Raw genomic sequence first — 20,653 nt, 5'->3', positions numbered from 1 at the left:
GTAGCTCGCACATCATGTAGGCCTACAGATCAAAAATACGCTGTCCTGTGATTTATCAGTAGCATATATTCCTTTCTGTTTTTTTTTTAAGTAATTAAAAGCCATGCACAGCCAGGTCGGACTATTTAACACGCAACCACGCTCTCACAAATGCATTCAAATAACCTGATGGTGCGCCCATTCTCAGCAACATTGTCATATTTAAAGGGAAACTTAACCTAAACATGAAAATGCTGTTATCATACTCAGGGTTTAGAATGTAAAATGAAAATAAAAAAACAACCAGGCTCAACCAGCTTAATTAGGCTTTTACATTTAATGCTTTTGAACTGAGAGCAGTTTATGCTCTGCCTGAAATTGACCTCAACAGTATATGAGCACATCAGGAGAAGATTCCTGCTCAAGGGCTCTTGAGCTTAAATATACTTGTATTCAAAGCAACTTGCATTGCATTTCCGTAGCCTATACATTTTCAGTCATGTTAAGCATTACCTGAGATTGAATCCATGATTCTGGCATTTCTAGCACCTTGCATTACTGATTGCTCTACAGTAATGCTCTTCCACAGACCTCCTCCTGAACTGCAGCTGCCTGTTAATCCTGAAAATGCAACTGCAATAATGCATATTTTGGTTCTAAACTTTGAATGTAATTCTTATTTATTTTAACTAATATTAAATTAAACTTAAAATGGAATTATTAATTTGTGCAATTAACATAAATCGCAAGAAATGTTTGCTGCCCGCATATTATGTGAAAAACCTAGTTGACCCCCCCCCTAGCAAATATCATGTACAAGCAAGACATTAAAAAGTTGCCCCGTGTATCTTCACCATTAGACTCTATTTTAGTTTCATGAACCTGCAAAGCACAATTAATATTTGAATCAGACCGAGCTGTGAACACACAGCGTTTCTTGAACAAGCTCTGTAATTCATTAGAGCAGTAAACACTCTTACCTTCTTTCTACTCCCCTCGCCGCCCATCACATTTATCAACAAGAAATGAACGACTCGCGTTTTTTTTTAATCAAGTCTAATCCCTCTCAAAAGCCCGTCAACAAAAAGAGAATCCCACGTTATTTACATAATCTTCTTTTCTTCTGCACACAAAACAGCGCTGTTTCAGCACATCACTCACTGTCCAAACCTTTGATGCACATGCAGAAACGCGAGACTCCGCCCTGCGCACTCATTAATATTAATTAACATATAAACAACGTTACAGCGACGTGCTTCACGCATCAGAAACGTCATAGTTGACTGATTACGTAACTCACACACTCGCAGACGTGACCTTCTTTTGTCTAGTAAGCTTCTGTGGTCCAGTGGAGAATCAATGTGTTTGTAATAACGCACCGAAGGAGAAAAATACACAATAATCTCCGATTTTGTTAGCTACACATTATTATAAAATTTTATACTAGCATATTATGCACATCTTTATAATTAAGTCTTAACATTTCGGTGAGAATATGTTATACTAGTATATTATGCTCCCCTTTATACCTAAGCTTAAAAGATTGTTGCAATTTCTAATTTTTCTGTAACCTTATTTAAAATTAATTTAATTGCTTTAAGAAACGTCTATAAAAAAATGTAAAAAAATTTCTGAGATCCTTATGACTGCTTTTTAATGATTTACATAATAAACTTAAAAGTTTGAAAATAACAGAGGTTAAAGGGCTCTTTGGGGCTACTTTTATTTTATTGACAAATATTAATTTACATGCTTGCTGACATTTAATACCTCCCATTATTTATACAAAGAACAATACTAGGCCCATTGCCTGATAAGGTGTGTGTGTGGGGGGGGGGTCTAAATAGTGTTCATTTTTAAACATTTAAGCTGAAATAAAATCTTTCATTTTTGAAGCTGACAAGCTAAAATCAGCAGCATCTCAGACATTATTGAAATGATACAGAAGATAACCACAGATACAAAAATATCAGAAAATACTTTGTGTAAAAAGTGCCATAGTGTTAAAATGACAAAGCATCAATCAGACAGGGTGCAAAAATGGCATAAAACAAGATGCTTCCCATGATGTCCCACTGCTCCACAAGCAGAAGATCCTAGTAGTTAGTACAGTAAAACAGTGGTCAGCTAGCTAATATCATGTCCAATTTAACACTGAGCTCAAATGAGGCCAAATTCTTGATTCTTTTCAGTGACTTTCACTAATTGTGGGATAATATGGGCTTCCTGTATATGTGAATTTCAGATTCTTCTTGCTTTTCCATGTGGCTCCTTCAAGATTCTGGCCTACAAGAATCTCCTGATCCAGCAGGAGAGACGTCACAATGCTCCAAACACAAAACAGAGATGAACCGTTGAATTGTAGGACACTGTCTTGAGCTGTGAGGATGTTATCTTACTTGATAAAGATGGTTTAATGCTGTATGTAGTTAATTGAAATATGTTGAAATGATGTATGGCACAAAAGAAGCACATTAAAACTTATGTTAGGTGTACAACAGCACTCATTTTAGACAGTAGAATGACAATCCCTTCTTCCATAGCAGGACCAGCGCCTGCAGTCATGGCTTGCGTGTCCACACCCAGCGCGGACATTTAAAGGCACCACTGGTGAAGAGGAGAGAGACTTCGGACTTGGTTTAGTTATCATCGTCCATCCCTTCTCCTGCAGACTGGATCTCGGTAAGGTTCAGCAGCACTTCTTCAAGACCAGCATCTCTGTGAAGGAGCTTCACTTGCGGCGACTGAAAATGCTCTTTTTGCTGGAGCTCTTGTCGGTGGTGCTGAAGCCGATCAGAAGCCTTGCTTTCTCGTCCTCCACCTGCTGCTGGAGGCTGCTGTCTGTTTTCCCATCCGTCACTTTACCTCGAGACTCTGAGCCTGAGGCGGGTTTCAACCGCAGCTTCTCCTTTATCATCTATTTATTTGGGACAAAAGTTTAATGGAATCTGAACAGAGGCCTACTACTACATTTTTATATGTAGTTTAAAGTTGAGTTTGGGACTGAGGATTTTGCGAGTGATTACCTGTGCGACCAGTGCCTTACGACTGTCTCTCTTCACAGCCATAGCAAAGTCCAGCCAGGTCCAGGTGTTGTTATGATACTCCAAACCGGGCAGAACCAGGTTCAGATCCTTCCAGTCTACACTGCTCTTCTCCCCCTACAGGTACACCGCAAGAGAAATGCATACAGTCAGACTGAGAATGTGATAAATTGAATATCAACAACACATATATGCAAAAATAACAATTTGCTGTGGAGGTCAAATGAAGCAATACCGTAAATAATAGAATGATTATATTTTTATTAGGCTGTTAAGCTTTCTAAAGGCAGTGTCATTTCATGATCACTCCTTGTCTTGTAACTCAAATCTCTGAAATGGTGTTTGATTGGCCAATTAATTTCCTTAAAACATGATAAATACCACTGTTTCTTGTTCATTTAGTGAATAATAAAATTGTATAAAAATACATTTTTACTGAACTTTTATTATTAACACTCATTTTATTAAATATTATTTACTGTATATAATACATTTTGAACCTAGTTGGTTCAATGGCTGCCTTGGTCAAAATGATGACAGGAAAAAAATGTCAATAATTTTTTAGGCCAAATACTTAACTACTGAGCAATATTTAGCTAAATGAAACTATATATTCATATATATATATATTGTATGTATGTATGTATGTATGTATGTATATATATATATACATATATATACACACACACAGCATATATATATATATAATTTTATTTATTTACACATCAAACTAATCAAAAGTTACAGTAAAGGCATACAAAAATCTTACAAAAACAAAAAAATAATAGCTGTTATTAGCTTTCTATTCATCAAAGTATCCTGAAAAAAAAGTTTACACAAAAATATTAAGCAGCACAAGTGTTTTCAATGGATAATATAAGAATGTTTCTTGAACAAGCTAATCAAATCAGCATATTAGAATGATTTCTGAGGGATCATGTGACACTATATCACTTTTGCTAGGACCAACCTTGTAACTGACACAAAGGGGAACCTGAGGAATCTTGATGTAGATGAAAGAATTATTCATTGCTGCTCTTTCTTTCATCTTATCAATGTCATCAACGGGATGCTGAATGGGGAAGACATTAACAGGTTAAATAACTTGGTTACACTCAATTTGTGACTTCCAACTGAGATATTATATTCATTACAGACCACAAATAATAATAAAAAAATCAAAAGCCAATATCCATCATAAGCAGACAATTGAACTGTCATCCCATTGAAATAATACCTCAGGTGGTTTGCGAAATGACCTCCTGACTCCAGCTGTTCGATTTAACCCTTGCGTGACCCCCTTCCCGGGTCCAAGCCCTCCTATGGAGTCTTCAGAGAGCTGCCTGGGTTTCACAACACCTGCGATTTAAGAAGAAAACAAGCCTTAGACACTCCACAATGCACATGAAAGTCACCCTGAAGCCATTCCAGACACTAAACCTTCCAATGTCAAAGAGCGATGAGCTTTTAATAGCCCAGCATGGGCCATCAGTGTGACATAACATCAGCAGACAGCAATCTAATACCCTCACTGGAGCAAAAAATCAATGTAAACTGATATTGATCAGCATGGGCTGCACTATGGATGTCAGTACAACGAGTGCAAAGAGTGGTTAAAACATGAATGCAAAGACCAATTCTGGCTTTCAAGAGGATCAGCGTTTGTTTTTCCACTTCTTGTACTTTGATGAATTATAATTATTATTTGCATATGATGTGATTGTGAACAAAGCTGAGTATCCCTGTTGTGGTGGGAAGGTCATATGCTCGTGACGAGAAAAACGTCACAAACCTGTAGTAACCAGTCTGAACTTGTCTTCCTCATCCCCAACTTCCTCTTCTTCCACATTTCGTCCAGGGAAGAAAAATCCCATCATCCTCTTGAAGACCACAAATAATAATAAAAAAATCAAAAGCCAATATCCATCATAAGCAGACAATTGAACTGTCATCCCATTGAAATAATACCTCAGGTGGTTTGCGAAATGACCTCCTGACTCCAGCTGTTCGATTTAACCCTTGCGTGACCCCCTTCCCGGGTCCAAGCCCTCCTATGGAGTCTTCAGAGAGCTGCCTGGGTTTCACAACACCTGCGATTTAAGAAGAAAACAAGCCTTAGACACTCCACAATGCACATGAAAGTCACCCTGAAGCCATTCCAGACACTAAACCTTCCAATGTCAAAGAGCGATGAGCTTTTAATAGCCCAGCATGGGCCATCAGTGTGACATAACATCAGCAGACAGCAATCTAATACCCTCACTGGAGCAAAAAATCAATGTAAACTGATATTGATCAGCATGGGCTGCACTATGGATGTCAGTACAACGAGTGCAAAGAGTGGTTAAAACATGAATGCAAAGACCAATTCTGGCTTTCAAGAGGATCAGCGTTTGTTTTTCCACTTCTTGTACTTTGATGAATTATAATTATTATTTGCATATGATGTGATTGTGAACAAAGCTGAGTATCCCTGTTGTGGTGGGAAGGTCATATGCTCGTGACGAGAAAAACGTCACAAACCTGTAGTAACCAGTCTGAACTTGTCTTCCTCATCCCCAACTTCCTCTTCTTCCACATTTCGTCCAGGGAAGAAAAATCCCATCATCCTCTTGAAGAACTGGTACATGAGCTGAATGGTGAGTGGTACCACATTTACCTATAAATAAAAACAGATTTTTCAGAAAGAAGAGGACAGCTGTATGTGTGAATAGCATCCTCCAGAGTTATGATGCAAACAGGAATGGATTTCATTATAGTGACCTCAAAGTGCTCTTTGACGGAAATCCCTCCCACTGGGGGGCGGACCTTACTGAAGATGCGGAGGGCAAGCTGGCGTCCTGATTGGCAGGGGCTCTGAGGGCGCAAAACCACCTACAACATAGAATGAGAGCAAAATTACACTCACCTGACTGAAGTACTTGTGTTTGTTTAGATGCAAACCACGAAACAAAGGAAAACATGGAAGACTTGGATGCATATCCTGCTGGTCAAACCCAACTGAAAATGATTGGACAGATGTAAAAATATAAAAAAAAGATGTAAAAGTGGAAGGAAATGCAACTAGCCTGCAATATCAAACTACAAGTGAGAATGCAGGTGAATTTTGTCCAAACAGGAACATAAACTTTCTGAGCAGGCATATGTCTGGATGAGGATGAAGGTGTCGACTAACAAACATAGGATTTTACCCACTCAATACATACCCTTACATGCTGCACAAGAGAAACCAAGAGTTATAGGATTAACAAATAGCAGAGATGTGCAAAATGCTACAATGTTCAAAATTAACTAGCTGTGGGTTGTCTGAATGACTAGTTGAAAGCCCTGTATAATTAGGCTGGTTTAGGGTCATGTTCACAAGACAACGGTCTAACATGTTGCTTAGGAATGTACAGTGAACACTCTCATAGTCCTCACAAAAAGTGGATTAAAATAATGTGAACATTGCTCTCATCAGACAATTTCATGTTCAACAATAACTGTCAATACTGATTATATCTAATTATGATGAAAATGTTTCAAATTAAAATAACCATAATCTCTATATCATTTACCTTGGATGTAAATCTTGGAGTCAAAATGCTCAAAAAAACAACAACTAGATGACCCCTAATTAATCAACTAGTTGGTTGTTGAACAACTAGTAAACTAGGCGACCATCAGGGGACAGGATGGTTGACGACAAGCCTACTAATTGTCACACAAGAATAATGTTCACATTTTACTTTAACTATTACAGTCAAAATGCAAACTAATTTTAAACTAATTGTCTAGTTGACCTCTAACGAACTAACTAACTACTAACTAGTTGGCTGCTGGACAAGTAATAAACTAAATGATCATCAGGGGACAGGACTGTCAAATATACTGGTTGTCAAACAAGAATACGGTCAACCTTTTACCTTAAATTTCACAGCTAAAATTCTAACTACTCGATTTGTTGATACCTGATTAATCGATTAGTTGATTGTTGGATACATTAGAAAACTAAGTGACAGGATGGTTCATCAAAGGTCAGGATGGCTAACTGGTTGTCAAACTGGAATATAGTTAACATGTTACCTCAAATATTGCAGCTAAATGCTAACTACTAATTTAGTTGACCCCTAATAAATTGACTAGTTGGTTGTTAGACAAATTAACCATGAAGGGACAGCACAGTTTACATATCTACTAGTTGTCAAATTAGAATACTGTTAACATGTTACCTTAAACTTTACAGCTAAAATGCTAATTACTCATTTAGTTGATCCCTAATTGACTGACTAGTTGGTTGTTGGACAAATTAGTAAACTAGGTGACTGTCAAGGAACAGGACGACTGACAAGTCTACTAGTTGTCTAACTAGAATACTGTTAACATGTTACCTTAAAAATAACAGTTAAATGCTAACTATTTGTCTTTTTTAATATTATGTTTATTGTAGTATTTTCAATTTTAATTGTCTAGCTCACCTCTAACTAATTGTTTGTTGGACAATTAATACTGTAGACTGTAAATGGAAAAAAAAAAATCTACATGCACTAAACCAGCCCCCTATGCAGTTTTCAGTTCAGACTGCATTTAAACATGTGTAAACAACCACACAGAGCCATTTGCAGAAGTTAGAGATCAATAACAGCAGAGTTTGTAATGACACATCTCAACTGTCACATGGTTTTGTTATTTCCCCGACTTGGATATCCAGTGTGAATCATTAAGCAGCAGTACCTTGTACACAGCATTGGGAAGCAGGTTATTCATGGTGAACCAGCCCAATTCCAGGAGATGCTCTGCTGTGTCATCAGACTTATTCAACTGTGGAAGAGAACATCCCATTAAGAGATCTGTAGCCAATGACACACACTCACATATACAGTAGCTAACGTTTTACCAATGATTAGCAAAGGACATTCAGCAACTTCAACCAAAACCTCTGGATTGTGAGTCCTTGCAGACACACCTTGCTGTACATGAACCTCCGCAGTTCAAGTTCAGCTATACCCAGCTGCCCATCTTCTTCTGTGAGACACCAGCGGGCCTGAGCGAAGTAGATCTCGGTACGACGCGCAACGCTAACGTCTTCTGGGGGTTTCCGCAGCTCCAGTTTGTTTGCCCTTTGCAGCTGGAAGTCCTTAAAACACCTTAGAGGAGGCAAAGAACATTGATCTATCCAAACATTTTTAACTAATATTTGCTAATGAATGATCAACTGCTAGAATCGAGCTAGTGACCAACCGGATGAGGATATTGAGCTCCTCACTCTTCATCTGCATGTCTGTCTTCTCTTGGTTGAGCTGATTCTGCAGGCGCAGGTTGATGTCGGACAGCTCGTCTCCTCTGAACTCTTCTGACTGGGACTGTAAGAGTCAGATAAAAGGTCATTATGAATGGACCTCAAAGTAGTCTGGAGGACATGACCTCATATGAAAAGCTATGCATATGGCTGATGGTTCAGGTGAACTAAACTGAACACACTAGACCGGAGATGTACACTAACCCTCATGTTGGAGTAGATCTGTTTCTCCAGGCAACGGATCTGAGCCAAATGCTGGCGTACCGCTTCCTGAAGGTGCAAGATACTGCTACGCTGCTCCTCAGGGTTGCTGGAGATCTCTAGCTGGAAACGCACACGCTGCTTCCTCTCGCTGTGCTCCTAAACAAAGCAAAAGATCTGGCAGATCAGCAAACAACACAAGAACTCATTCAAAAACTGGTGTCCAGACCAATTACAGTTAGTTCGGACCTTGCGCCGGGGCTCCACGTGGAGCAGCAGATTATTGACTATGTCCAGGATCATGGAGTACTGCACAGGATTGGTGGAAATCTCCAGGTCATTGTGGATGAGGGTGAAAGTGTCGACTGCACCTGATATGACCGGAACAAAGCAACAATATATCTGTGACAGAACAACTACCAGCATCTTAAGTCAGTTCCTGTTTCGCTTGAGGTCACATACCAGCCTGTTTCTTTAAAAGGTCCTCCTTCTCATGGCGGTCACTGATCTCTGGCGGTTTGATGGAGGTCGCCAGTTCAGGGTCGATGTCGTGGCTGTACCCGATGTAGTACATGCGACAGCTACAGCGAGAGATGATGCGCTGGACCTGCTGGGTCTCCTGCACTTGGGACGGCTGGTTCCAATCTAAATCAGTGCAAGAGTAAACAGGTCAGGTAAACTAGACTGTGGCTGCTGATTGGACATGCAAAAGTTGTTGCCACAATGCTACAAGGACGAGAGGTGGGCCAATTGTAGTAAAATGAATGGAAGAAATTGTTACACTCATTGGCCTTGTCCCAAATGGAATCTGAAGCCCTCACGTTCTTCCAAGTCTACACTTTTGTGATGTAATGTTGGGTAAAAGTCTACTGCAGAGCTCGCCTCAGTGTGGACTTGGCAGAAGAATGCATCAATGTTGCATTGCGGTCTCAAAGTAGGCACTGTGAGCACCTTTCTGAAGCCTAAAATGACAAATGAGACACCCTATGGCAGGGGTAGGCAACGTCGGTCCTGGAGTGCCGACGTCCTGCAGAGTTTAGCTCCAACCCTAAAAAAAAACCTCACCTGCCTTAGTAATCCTATAGAAATTGATTAGCTTGTTCAGGTGTGTTTGATTAGGGTTAGAGCTAAACTTTGCAAGGCAGCGGCACTCCAGGACCGACGTTGCTTATCCCTGCCCTATGGTCTTGTGGATTTAATGGACATGGACATGTGGTAGCCTTTGTAAATCCGCAAATCTGGATGTGAAAGTCATCTCAACTCAAACTCAAGTTTGGTGCCCCTGCTTTAGGGTCTTCTGAGTGTTTTTTAACAAGCTACTACACAGTTGCCAGGTATTTTGGGCAGTTGCTAGGGCAATGCAAGGTGGTCCATCCCAAGAGCTAAATGTTGTTATGAACTCGAGAGTTAAAATGGCACACCTGTGGTGGTGCTAACCATGCCTCCAACAGCCTGGCCACTCTCCATCAGCTCCTGCACTGAGTCCAAGTTCCTCTGCCTGTGTTCCTCAATGTTCTTCACCTGTAGGTCCACAAAATGAGATTTGATTGCTTTAATGCAATGTTTCATTGGTTATAATGGTATTTGCATGATAACTGTACTTCTGAACCCACCTCCAGCCACAGCTGCCAGTCCTCCTGTTCAGAGGGGTTTTGCTCCATGGTGGCGAAGTACTGCATACCATCCAGCAGACACGTCCAAGTGGTCTTCTGCTTGAGTGTGTCGTTGTACCAAGCAGGATGGTGTTCACATTGCAGTAGTTGTGCCTTGGCGGCAGATACCAGCACACAGCCAGCAGTCTCAGTGCCTCGAAGCATCATCTGAACACCATGCACATGGGAAGATATTTAGATCTGTTAATACAGCATCTTGCACTATGGGTTACTGCTCTCAAATGTGAATCCGTACCTGACCGTTGACTAGCTCTATGAACCAGTTGCGGTTGTAAACATCATCGGTATGGCACGCGGCAATTCCACAGAGCTGGTCGCTCACTCCTGCGTCCTCTTCGGAGAAGACCACAAACTTATCGGTCTCCTCAATAAGCTTCTGTAACATGGATGTTCCTAAAAAGGACCACAAAAACACATCAACTAAGGCAAAAAAAAGCCTAGACACACTGAAGACTCAGCAATTCCAATCTGCAAAACTTTTTTATTAGTCTGGCAAAACAAAACTGGCAAGTGAGCTACAATATGCTCCAATACAATACAATATGGATTTTTTTGGGCCGACAGTCACAAGAAGAGACTACCTTCATTCTGACTCTTCTCTGGGCGAGCGGTTGTGGTGATTACTGGTGTAGCGGGAGCCGTGTTTGAGGAGTAGCTGGACATGGAGCGTTTCAGCTTTTTCATCTGCAATTGGGTGTCGATCCGCAGACCCTTCAGAGCCTCGGTGGAGAGGTTTCTCTTCAGCACAGCTGCTTTTTTATAGCCGTCGTACAAACCAAAGGCAATATTCCGGTTGGTGGTGGTCCAAGAGGCCCTCAGGTCCACCAAACACAACTTGTGTGTGTAGGAAGCATTGCTCTCGTCTTTTGAGTTTACCTCCTGAGACAATTTAAGCAGCGATATAGTTGGTTTGTCATTAATAAAGGCCTATTCACATTGGGGACAAATTTTTGCCACAAACTGTGTCAGGAAATACTTATAAATGATATATTTTTATTTCTTGTAGATAAATTACGCAATAAGAGTGTCTCACCTCCTCTATGCGGTTACTCTGTCTCTGGTAGCTGAGTGAGGACAGGCTGAGTAGGTGGGTCTTCTTCACCTGGGCATTGATCTGGTGGTCGGCAGTCTCGTCCCATGTGGAGGCCATGAGGTGCACGGTGACCAGAGAGAGCTCGCTCACCATCTGAGTAACGTTCCACTCGGAGATAAGTCGTCTCATCACAGTGCCAGCTGTAAAACATGCATCGATCATTTCAGCAGAACATTTCAACAGTGTGTCAAGTGGAGAGAGTGACTGAGACGGTTTGCTCTCTCACCCTGTGGGATGAGCCTCTGTGCTCCTCTGGTGAAGACATGACCTTTACTGCACTCCACCTGAATGCCTCTCTGCTGAGCAAACGATGCCCAGTAATGGACCTGCACAGGAACATTAAGACAGGTTTAACCTTGCATATATTTCATCACATGTATGTATTAACTCGTTAATCTTTCCAATATGACCTTTGAATGATAAGAATCCTTTGATTGATAAGAATACACTATTATATGTTGGTGACTGACCAATATATATACACAAACTAATAAAATGTAAAATATCTTTTATTATTTAATTATAAAATAATAAATAAATATACATGAAGAGTAAATTAAGCATAAATATAAATAATTGTTATTATTATTAAAATATAATTAGTATTATTATTATTATTATTAAACACAACTGTTTTATTTCAGCTATATGTTTTTGAGCATCATGTACAAGACAAGTTAGAAATTAACTAATGTGAAAAGGGAGGCAGGCATAAAGTATGGTTTAACAGAGGCAGGTGTGTCACCTGTAGCTGTGGGAAAGATGCTGTATAGGACATCTGTTTGTAGTGCTGGCCAAGCTTCCTGCGGTTGGGTCTGAGGCTGTGGAAGAGCTTGCCTCTGCAGATGGGCCGGGACACGCTGGTCCAGGTGGCCCAGAAGTTCTGCATCCAGCGCAGGGTGCTGCTGTAGAGGAGGATTCTGGGTTGACTGGGCTCTGAGAGAAAACATGAACACAAGCCTTTAAAACCAGAGCTGAAATGACCTTCAAGCCTGGAATACACTACATGACTTTTGCGCCGATTTTCAGTCTGGACAACGCTAGTTGCTGTTCCGATTTTAAAAGTTGTGTAGCATTTATCAGCTTTTACAAAAAAGGCTATAGTTCTAACCTTTGCCACAGTGCTGGTCGAGGTCCATGGTGATGGAGAGGTTGAGGTTTTCAGAGCGGAAGGCCCTATAGGAGTCATGCAGCTGGCCTGAGGTGACATCCGCAACGTTCTCCGCAGCACAGAGCATTACGGCATGGTGGTCATGTGGATTACCATGGCATAACCATTGGAGGTCAAGGGTCATACATAGGCTCGGGAGGCGCAGGAAGCAGATATCATCATACCTGTATAGAAACGGACCAGACAGATTTAAATAATCAAACTTAAATCAAAATGTTACATTGTAATGCAATGTAACTACTAGTCAGGTACTTGGAGGCTGTTCTAACGTTGACGTCCAGGTCACCCTTGAAGACAAACTGCCCAGGATTCCAGTCAAAGTTCAGCTTGCTCCACTCCCAGTGAAGGTTCTCTGTGGTGTTGTAAGGGTCCTACACAAATAAAATATTATAGTTAGCATTAGATATTTACAAGTGTGACGGGTCTTTAGCAAGGAGCCTGGGTGTGTTTGTTAGTACCTCAGTAGCGAGCTGATGCAGATTGGCCTGATCAATGTCCATTACCCAGCGGCCATGCAGAAGTAGTCTGCTTTTATCCCACCAGGCCAGAAGGGGGGACGGGTCAGCTGTGGGTTTAGTCAGTAAATCAACAGCCTGGCCAATCAGCGTCCAAGCAGGATCCCAGCATGGCCCCCACACAATGGTGTAGAGGGAAATGTTCGCTGTTTGAACAGTTAGACCGGGTGAGTCATATTGTTGCAACATCACATTACAGACTTACAAGATCAAGAGAGTGTTGTGACTCACAATGGACGTCGTAGTAGAACTTCAGTGGTGGCATATTCCTGTAAACCGTCACATCACCCCATGGCTGGCCGAGCTGGACCACCTGTTTGCGCTTTGCTCTCAACTGCCCGTCCTGCTCAGTGCCCATCAGACGTCCCGACAGCGACCAATCTCTGATCTCAAACAGGTACCGAGGATAGTCCCGGATTCGCACTGAACCACACAGGAAACAAGAATGTTAGCCATCACGGACTCTCATAAGTGACTAAAAATAGCACTTTACACATGTAGCACTCCGCAAACAACACTTACAATTGATTCGAATATGTTGCTATGCTAATAGCTCAATACTCTAATAAGTATAAAAATACAAGGGCACAAATATTGAGTCAATTCTGAATTAAACTGAAGCAATTTTAACAGCAGTAATGTATTGATTCATTCAGTACATTCAGTAATGAATTGATTTATAATTGGCATTTATTTTGTCAGCCATCTTGGATGTATTTTTTCACCAAGCTAGTGAAATAAACTACAACTGAAATAAATTAAAACTACTTGGAAATATATAAAAGTAAAACAATGACAAAAGCACATAAAATTACTAAAAATTAAACTTAAAAAATGATTTAGCTATTCTTAACATTGGTGTAATCTGTTAACTTGAAATTATGTCTAGGTAAGACAGGAGTTTACTGTGTTTTGAACAGATGTGTCAGATTACTTACAGTAGATATTCACTAACTAACAAAGCAAGCATCATCATTCATTGGATGAGGGCCACTGTCCTGTAGAGTTTAGCCCCAACCCCAAATAAACACACCTGAACCACTTAATCAAGATCTTCTGGATTACTAGAAACTTCAAGTGACATTTGGTGGGGGGTGTGAATGTACAGCGCTCTCTTCCACCCTCAGTACCACTACTGAGGTGAGACCCTTGAGCGAGGCACCAAACCCCCAACTGCTCCCCAGGCGCCGCAGCAAAATGGCTGCCCACTGCTCACTGCTGTGTGTGCGCACTTGGATGGGTTAAATGCAGAGCACAAATTCAGAGCATGGGACAACAAACATGGCCAAACGTCACTTCACTGTTTATCCAAAGCAATATACAATATATCGACTTATCGCGCAATTCATGTACATGACCTCAATAATTTTTGGTGATGCAATATATCGCCCATTATATTTACTTTAAAATTAATATGTTTTGTACATTCCACTTGCGCCTGTGTCTTTTGCAGCTTCTCGTACATAATGTGGTGTAGTTATGAGGTGCTAGTTCAAATGTAAAGGCTTGTTTAGGGATATTCAGTGGCATAAAATGGTCTTTAAAATGACAATAATATCGCTTATCGCAATTATTTCTGGGGCAATATATCGCAAAACATAAAGTTGTTATCATGACAGGCCTAAACTCACATTGCATTTAAGGCATACATTTTATCAGTTTGTGCATTCCATGGTAATCAAACCCACGACCTTGGTGTTGCTAGCCTCATGCTCTACTATTTGAGTTACAGGAAAGGTGTGTTGTAGCAAGTTCGCGTATCTTGACAGTGTCTGCGCTTGCTTGGCCATTTGTTGTGGAGAAAATAAGGAAAGTGTGTTCAAGCGCCAGCAGAAAACAGTGTAAAGAAATAGTCTTTGAGAGAAGCAGTATTTATCAGTGGAAGTTAAAAGCAGCTCGTAAGTGTATTTACTTTGACTGCTTTTATTGTCCTCATTTGTAAGTCGCTTTGGATAAAAGCGTCTGCTAAATGACTAAATAAATAAAAAAATAAAATAAAGTCAGAGCTAAACTCTGCAGGACATTGAACACGTCTGTTTTGAAGCATGCTAGACTTACCCAGAAATGCATTAAGCTTGAATTTAAAAGCACGGCACCACTGGATCACCAGCTGCAGGCCATCTCTAGGGAAGGGGCTGATGCCATCGATGTCCCGCAGCTGCTCTCGGATCCACTCAGGCCCGTGCAACGACTGATCCGCAAGCGCCACAAGCTCCAACTCTGACACCGTCCAGGTGAGCAGCGACTTGCGCATGGGTGTGTTGGAATACAGTCGCTTGGACCGCTGAATGTAGATCTCAATGTGCTTGCGCTCAAGGGAGGTGTAGAGCTCCTCGATCTTACGGGCCGGCAGGAGCTCGCCGTGCTGCTTCCGTAGGTCGGCCACTTTCTTATCTAGCAGCTGCAGGCGCTTGGCGCTTTCCTTGTTTTCGTCCTTCATTAGCTCGTAATTGTCGCGTAGTTTGATCTCAAAGACGTCGTCCAGGAACACGAAGGAGAACTGGTTGATGCGGAACAGGAGGTCCGGGGGCAAGCGACAAGGTTCTGTCGATGGGGCGGCACGGCTGTGTAGGGTCTTCAGCCACTTCTGCACACTGATGGCCTTGTCGAAAGTGTCAGAGAAGTTGTACTGGTAAGGGAACTCAATGGCAAGGCTGGGTGCAGTGAAGAGCCAAGTGCGATTACGAAATGTTTGGAGGAAAGGGAATTGAGATCTGTGCGGTTGCATTACTTCAAGCTCATCCAGCATCTGCACCTCGGCCCCAGAAAAGGAGAAGATGTCATTGCCATCAAAACTGAACACCAAATGAGGAGTCTTCATCAGCACGGCTCCGGGCCGTTTGAAGAGCGACAGTGCTTCTGCACTGAAGATGATGAAGTTTGTCTTGGCAACATGGGCAGTGAGTCGTGTGCTTGCCAACTCTACACAAACTAACATGCCAGAGGAAGAGTCCGCAGACTCTGTCCCATCCTTCTGTCGTAGCCTTAGAGATTCAGACAGCGCCTTCCAATAGCTTTGGCTCTCTGTGACGTGCTGATACAAAAACATGTGATCCGATGGTGTCCACTGCACTGTCAAAGCGTTTTCACTCTGCACCTGATCAGATGAAGATCAGAGGATATGAAATCAAGATGTGGCTAAAGTCAGAATGAAATGGGAACTATGATCGTTTTTTTTTCTCTATTGCAACATATATTTGAGTGAAACAGCGAACAAGAATGAAAAAGTAGGACGGAAGTTAATTTTGTCCATCGTGAATTCATTGAAACGTTGATGTTTGCTAATTGCTGCGACCTCATATGAGTGATATATTTGCAGAATACAAATCTAAAATGTACAATGACTTATATTCCAAAGCGATTTTTATAACGCAATTAATGTAAAGCACACAAAACATGCGCAAAGCACAGACATTACGATTCATGTCACATGAGAAAGGTACATGATTTATTTGTATAGCGCATTTTCGATACGTCAATACTTTTAGTTTTGTTTTGTTTCAGAATTTGTTTAGGCTTGGCCTTTATAATAAATACCACAATAATTTAGGTTTGTTTTCTACTTTTATTTTAAATCCCCTGTTACATTCTAAATACAACTAAATTTAAAATATTTTTTTGTGGAGTGTGGGGAACTAAAATACATGTTTATAGTTTTTATAAAGTTTGAAAATTGTAGTTTTATTGTTGTCTTAACAATACAATTTTTATCTGGCGTGATTTACAGATAAACTAGTGCTGTCAATCTATAAAAAAAAATTTACTATTTAAATCACACATTGTTTTCCTGAAATTAATCGCCATTAATCCCACCTAACATTAAAGTTTTTTAATATACTTTTATATTGCAATATTTTCACATTCAATCTTCAAATTAATGTAGAAACAACAAATACATTATATTTTTTTATATTTGTTTAATGGCATCTTTTTTTTATGACTGAAGGTGAGTATCACTGATACCAATAGTACTGATGTCTCTATGAAATAGTTTATGAAAATATTTTTCCTAATATTTAACCATTGATTAATGCCATTCAGCATTACAGTATAATTGAGAGCTGTCAATTTTAACATTTATAAGACTTAAAAAAAATAACAACTTCTAATTTAAGTGAACTTAAAACAATCTTCACATAAACCCATTATAATAAATGTCATATTTAACTACCTGTGCCCTTCAGCAAGTAGGAAATATACAGAAATTGAATAAAGTTATCAATCAATTCTAAATTAAATATAGAGGAATCCTTAAAGCTACAAAAATTATTGATTTCCTCTTTTTTCTTTTGTGCTTTAATTAACAGACATCACAGCAGCTGGGTTATTCGGTTATTTTGGCTGCTTTAAGAGCTGCTGCTGATGCGGATCTGACACGCATCGTATTTTCTCACAACTCTCTACCTTTTCTGACCCACTAGACTTCAGCTCTTAAAGTCTCTATGATGAGCTGACAAGTTGAATTGGGTGTGTTAGATGAGGGACAATGCTGGGCTGCTCCAGGACAGTTTTGAAAACTATGTTTTAATCCATTTAGTTGTGCTCAGTCTTCCTGCTTTTTTCAGCAAGAATGCATCTTGTGTTGAGCACTGTTGCGACTGAAAGTCCAAGATTACAGTGCTGACTCAAATTGCTGTCCCTCCAACTGGATAACAAGTTATGACCCAAAATTTCACCATAGCAAATCAGAATTTGAGGCCAGACAGGAGTAAAATATATGCTAAGTCCAAAACTTTTTAGATTTCCAGTTTTAAATTTTAATCTTAGTTACAGTTACAGTTGTTAACAGTATTTGATATGAAATGATCAATCATTGCAGTCACTTACAACCACACCTAGTGGTTATAGTCTGTAATAACTGATCCTATGTGAAGGAGGTCACGACAGATTTGTGTAGGAGCAATGTAGTGGTGTAGTACCTCCAGACTGCGGGCACTGATGTGGTAAGAGACAGTGAACGCAGTTAGGGTCAGGATGGGGTTTGGAGTTTGAGCGGCTGGGCAGCAGGGCTCCATACTCTCAGTGAGGGCCTTCACCACAGCAAGGGAAACACCCTGGACAGAAACATTCGAGTTCTCCCCCCATCCTTCAGCTACCACTATGTCCACCCTCAATGCAACAGCCCCTTTAATACAATACAGAAAAACAAACTCTCATGTACTGAAACAAGCTAATATACACAGAGTAACAAAAATCTCACACTTTTTGGATATAAGGCAGAGAAACAAGAGTTTAACTGGTATTTTAAGGGCTTCTTTTAGTTCTCACCTGCCACATTGGAGAGTGTGAATGTGTTTACATCCACAAGATTAAGTTTAAACTTAAAGAGAGGTGGTAGACGGGATGGAGGCTTTTCCGGAGGGTAATGTAAGGGGACATTCTCTGCTTTGTCCAGTTTGAGAACAGAGAACAGACGTGACAGACACAAAGTGCAGGTCTCTGACACTTCCAGCTGCAGGCCTTTCAGACTGGACTCCATACAGGCACTCCCAGAAGGGTTGGAGTTCACTGTCCTCAACTTACTATAGCTTCCCTGTGGGCAAATTAATTAAAAAGGGAATAATGTAAAGCCAAATGGTTATTATTTCAAAATATGGCCCATCTTTCATAATAAATGACAACTTGCTACATAAATAGTATACGTATTGATTTTACCTGCAGTGTGAGGGAGTCTAGGATAAGGGCTTCCCCCCAAACATGTTTTCCAGGTGGGTGAGGAGCCTGCTGGATATGGGAACCCTGGCCCACACGCCACCAGAAATGATCCAGGGACAGAGATGCTTTCTCAGTCACAGTCAGACTCTTCATGTCATCCTCTTCTGAGCATAACAAGTGCTGCAGTTCTGTCAGACACACCAGATTCAGTCACACATCAAAACAGAGACACTTTTAAACGGAAGTGTTCAATCAGTTCTATTTTACCAGAAGTTGACCAAAAAGGACACTTCTGCTATGCACTTTATTCATTTTGAAATGAGAATTCAGTCACTGTTTTATAGGATCCAGGCAGTGTTGATCTTGATAACTAAAGCTAAATCTTATTACCGGTAACTAGTTTTTGTATAATTGAAAAGTTTAGATAAATTATAAACATTAGATAAAAACTTAAAGTCTGCCTTGGCAACTAAGTGAATAAAGTTTAAGCTGAACTACTAAAATTATTAAAAGTAAACCTGAAATAAAATAAAATAAATGATTAATTATAAAATAATGTAATTATTTTATTAATATGTGTATATGTTATAATAATATTTTAAAGCAATAATATTTTAAAATTAATAATAATATGAACAATATTAAATATTACATTATAAATTGTGTATTTTTAATAAAATAATTTGTTAATTAAATATGAATGTAATTAAAGAAAATTAATTATATTTCAAAATGCCACATTCAATGTGATTTTTTTGGGCAGATCAGTGTCATAAAAGTATTTTTCAGCCTTTGAAATTGTGCTTTTCAAAATATATATCTTCATGAAAACTTCTTATAAAAAGCTAAGCTACATAATTACAATGTGAAAATACTTTCTCATTCATCTCTAAAAGGCATAGAACAAAAACTGCTGTTATTTAGAGTATCTAATCTGAATGGGTTGGTCAACTGTCTATTGTTTTTAACAGCATTCAATAGCCACACTTTGCTATTTACCACTGTTGGCTGAGATGAAGCCCAGGGCAAAGGGTGGTGTATCTCCCAACTGCACTGACACATTGACATTAGACACGGAGGAGCTTATCATCACGGGAGCATCCAGCTGAGGGAAACGCCTGGGAGACAAAAGGACACTTATCTGAGCACAATAAACAAGACCTCCATTATAGCCCAATCTGTGACACTCAGAAAGCGAGCGGCAGATTAATACCTTTTTTTACGAGTTGTTTCATTGTGCGAGAGCTGGTCCCATGAAAACATGTCCAGCCAATGGGAGAACTCCTGATGACGGTAGTGGATGATACAGGTGTTGATGGTGACCGTGCTAGAGATGTCAACAGATGTCACCTTAAGAGAGAGTGAAGCCAAAAACAATAATGAACGCCAAAACAAAAATGAAGCTGCAAAACATGCCACAAAGAAAGATTTTGATTTGCATTGAAATCGCGCAAGACAACTCACCTGCAGTATTGTTCTGAGAGTGTTCATACATATAATTCTCTGTCGGCTTTGTGACAGCAAAAGACCATCTGAAAAACACCCAGTACGCACAATACTTAGGGTTAAGTGTGTGTTCAGATCCCTAACCCCAAGTATAAGCAAAAATAATAATGATAAAGAGTGTGTTCTTGTGTACTTTCCCCACCCTCCAGCAGAAGCTCCAGACGGCTCTGTGGGAAACTGAGTTGAGGGGTGAAACTCTTCAGAGGAAGCTGCTCATCGTCACGATCATAACCCACCTTCAGAGACTTTAAAGTCCAGTTCAAATGTCTGTGAAACAAACAGTTTGTTAGAGCACAAAAACAACATCCAAGGTTGATCACAACGACTGTAACATCATTGCTTACCTCTTCTGACTGTGCATGGAAAGTGTGATATTAGTGTTTTCAAAATCCACATTGACCTTCTGTGGAACCAGGTTGTGAAGCCGCTCAATTGCTTCTGTTTGAATGTAAGAGTCTTCTTTGTCATCTTCAAGAGGCACAAAAAAAGGAAAAAGCTTTAACATTTATATTTACAGCAAGATTAATTATTCCATTAT

General features: G+C 40.1%; 1 protein-coding gene across 2 annotated transcripts in view; it reads right to left on the bottom strand.

Annotated features, from left to right (window-relative positions):
* Positions 1-1,690: 1,690 nt before the first annotated feature.
* The window catches only part of LOC107661106 (protein KIAA0100-like), a 24,296-nt gene continuing 5,333 nt past the window's right edge, over positions 1,691-20,653 (bottom strand). Inside the window, exons 9-41 of one of the 2 annotated variants that reach the window (XM_016450571.1) lie at positions 20,460-20,583; positions 20,258-20,382; positions 20,074-20,141; positions 19,823-19,959; positions 19,609-19,727; positions 18,610-18,797; positions 18,223-18,487; positions 17,874-18,079; positions 15,013-16,051; positions 13,186-13,377; positions 12,898-13,100; positions 12,692-12,810; positions 12,380-12,603; positions 12,014-12,204; positions 11,495-11,594; positions 11,209-11,408; positions 10,757-11,102; positions 10,411-10,568; positions 10,116-10,322; positions 9,924-10,023; positions 8,965-9,147; positions 8,752-8,873; positions 8,506-8,661; positions 8,244-8,365; positions 7,969-8,149; positions 7,737-7,823; positions 5,787-5,897; positions 5,633-5,682; positions 4,816-4,901; positions 4,261-4,382; positions 3,994-4,095; positions 3,006-3,140; positions 1,691-2,896 (exon numbers count right to left, since the gene is read on the bottom strand). In XM_016450571.1, the coding sequence (XP_016306057.1) occupies positions 2,711-2,896; positions 3,006-3,140; positions 3,994-4,095; positions 4,261-4,382; positions 4,816-4,901; positions 5,633-5,682; positions 5,787-5,897; positions 7,737-7,823; positions 7,969-8,149; positions 8,244-8,365; positions 8,506-8,661; positions 8,752-8,873; positions 8,965-9,147; positions 9,924-10,023; positions 10,116-10,322; positions 10,411-10,568; positions 10,757-11,102; positions 11,209-11,408; positions 11,495-11,594; positions 12,014-12,204; positions 12,380-12,603; positions 12,692-12,810; positions 12,898-13,100; positions 13,186-13,377; positions 15,013-16,051; positions 17,874-18,079; positions 18,223-18,487; positions 18,610-18,797; positions 19,609-19,727; positions 19,823-19,959; positions 20,074-20,141; positions 20,258-20,382; positions 20,460-20,583 (5,954 nt within the window). In that variant the 3' untranslated portion in view covers positions 1,691-2,710. The remainder of the gene's footprint in view (positions 2,897-3,005; positions 3,141-3,993; positions 4,096-4,260; positions 4,383-4,815; positions 4,902-5,632; positions 5,683-5,786; positions 5,898-7,736; positions 7,824-7,968; positions 8,150-8,243; positions 8,366-8,505; positions 8,662-8,751; positions 8,874-8,964; positions 9,148-9,923; positions 10,024-10,115; positions 10,323-10,410; positions 10,569-10,756; positions 11,103-11,208; positions 11,409-11,494; positions 11,595-12,013; positions 12,205-12,379; positions 12,604-12,691; positions 12,811-12,897; positions 13,101-13,185; positions 13,378-15,012; positions 16,052-17,873; positions 18,080-18,222; positions 18,488-18,609; positions 18,798-19,608; positions 19,728-19,822; positions 19,960-20,073; positions 20,142-20,257; positions 20,383-20,459; positions 20,584-20,653) is intronic. The other variant, XM_016450572.1, reaches the window with a different exon arrangement.

This window comes from Sinocyclocheilus anshuiensis, unplaced genomic scaffold (assembly GCF_001515605.1).
Source record: "Sinocyclocheilus anshuiensis isolate Anshui unplaced genomic scaffold, SAMN03320099.WGS_v1.1 scaffold583, whole genome shotgun sequence".
NCBI classification, from domain to species: Eukaryota; Metazoa; Chordata; class Actinopteri; order Cypriniformes; family Cyprinidae; genus Sinocyclocheilus; species Sinocyclocheilus anshuiensis.
Note: the sequence above shows the minus strand (reverse complement) of the source record. Positions and strands in the feature narration are given on the sequence as shown.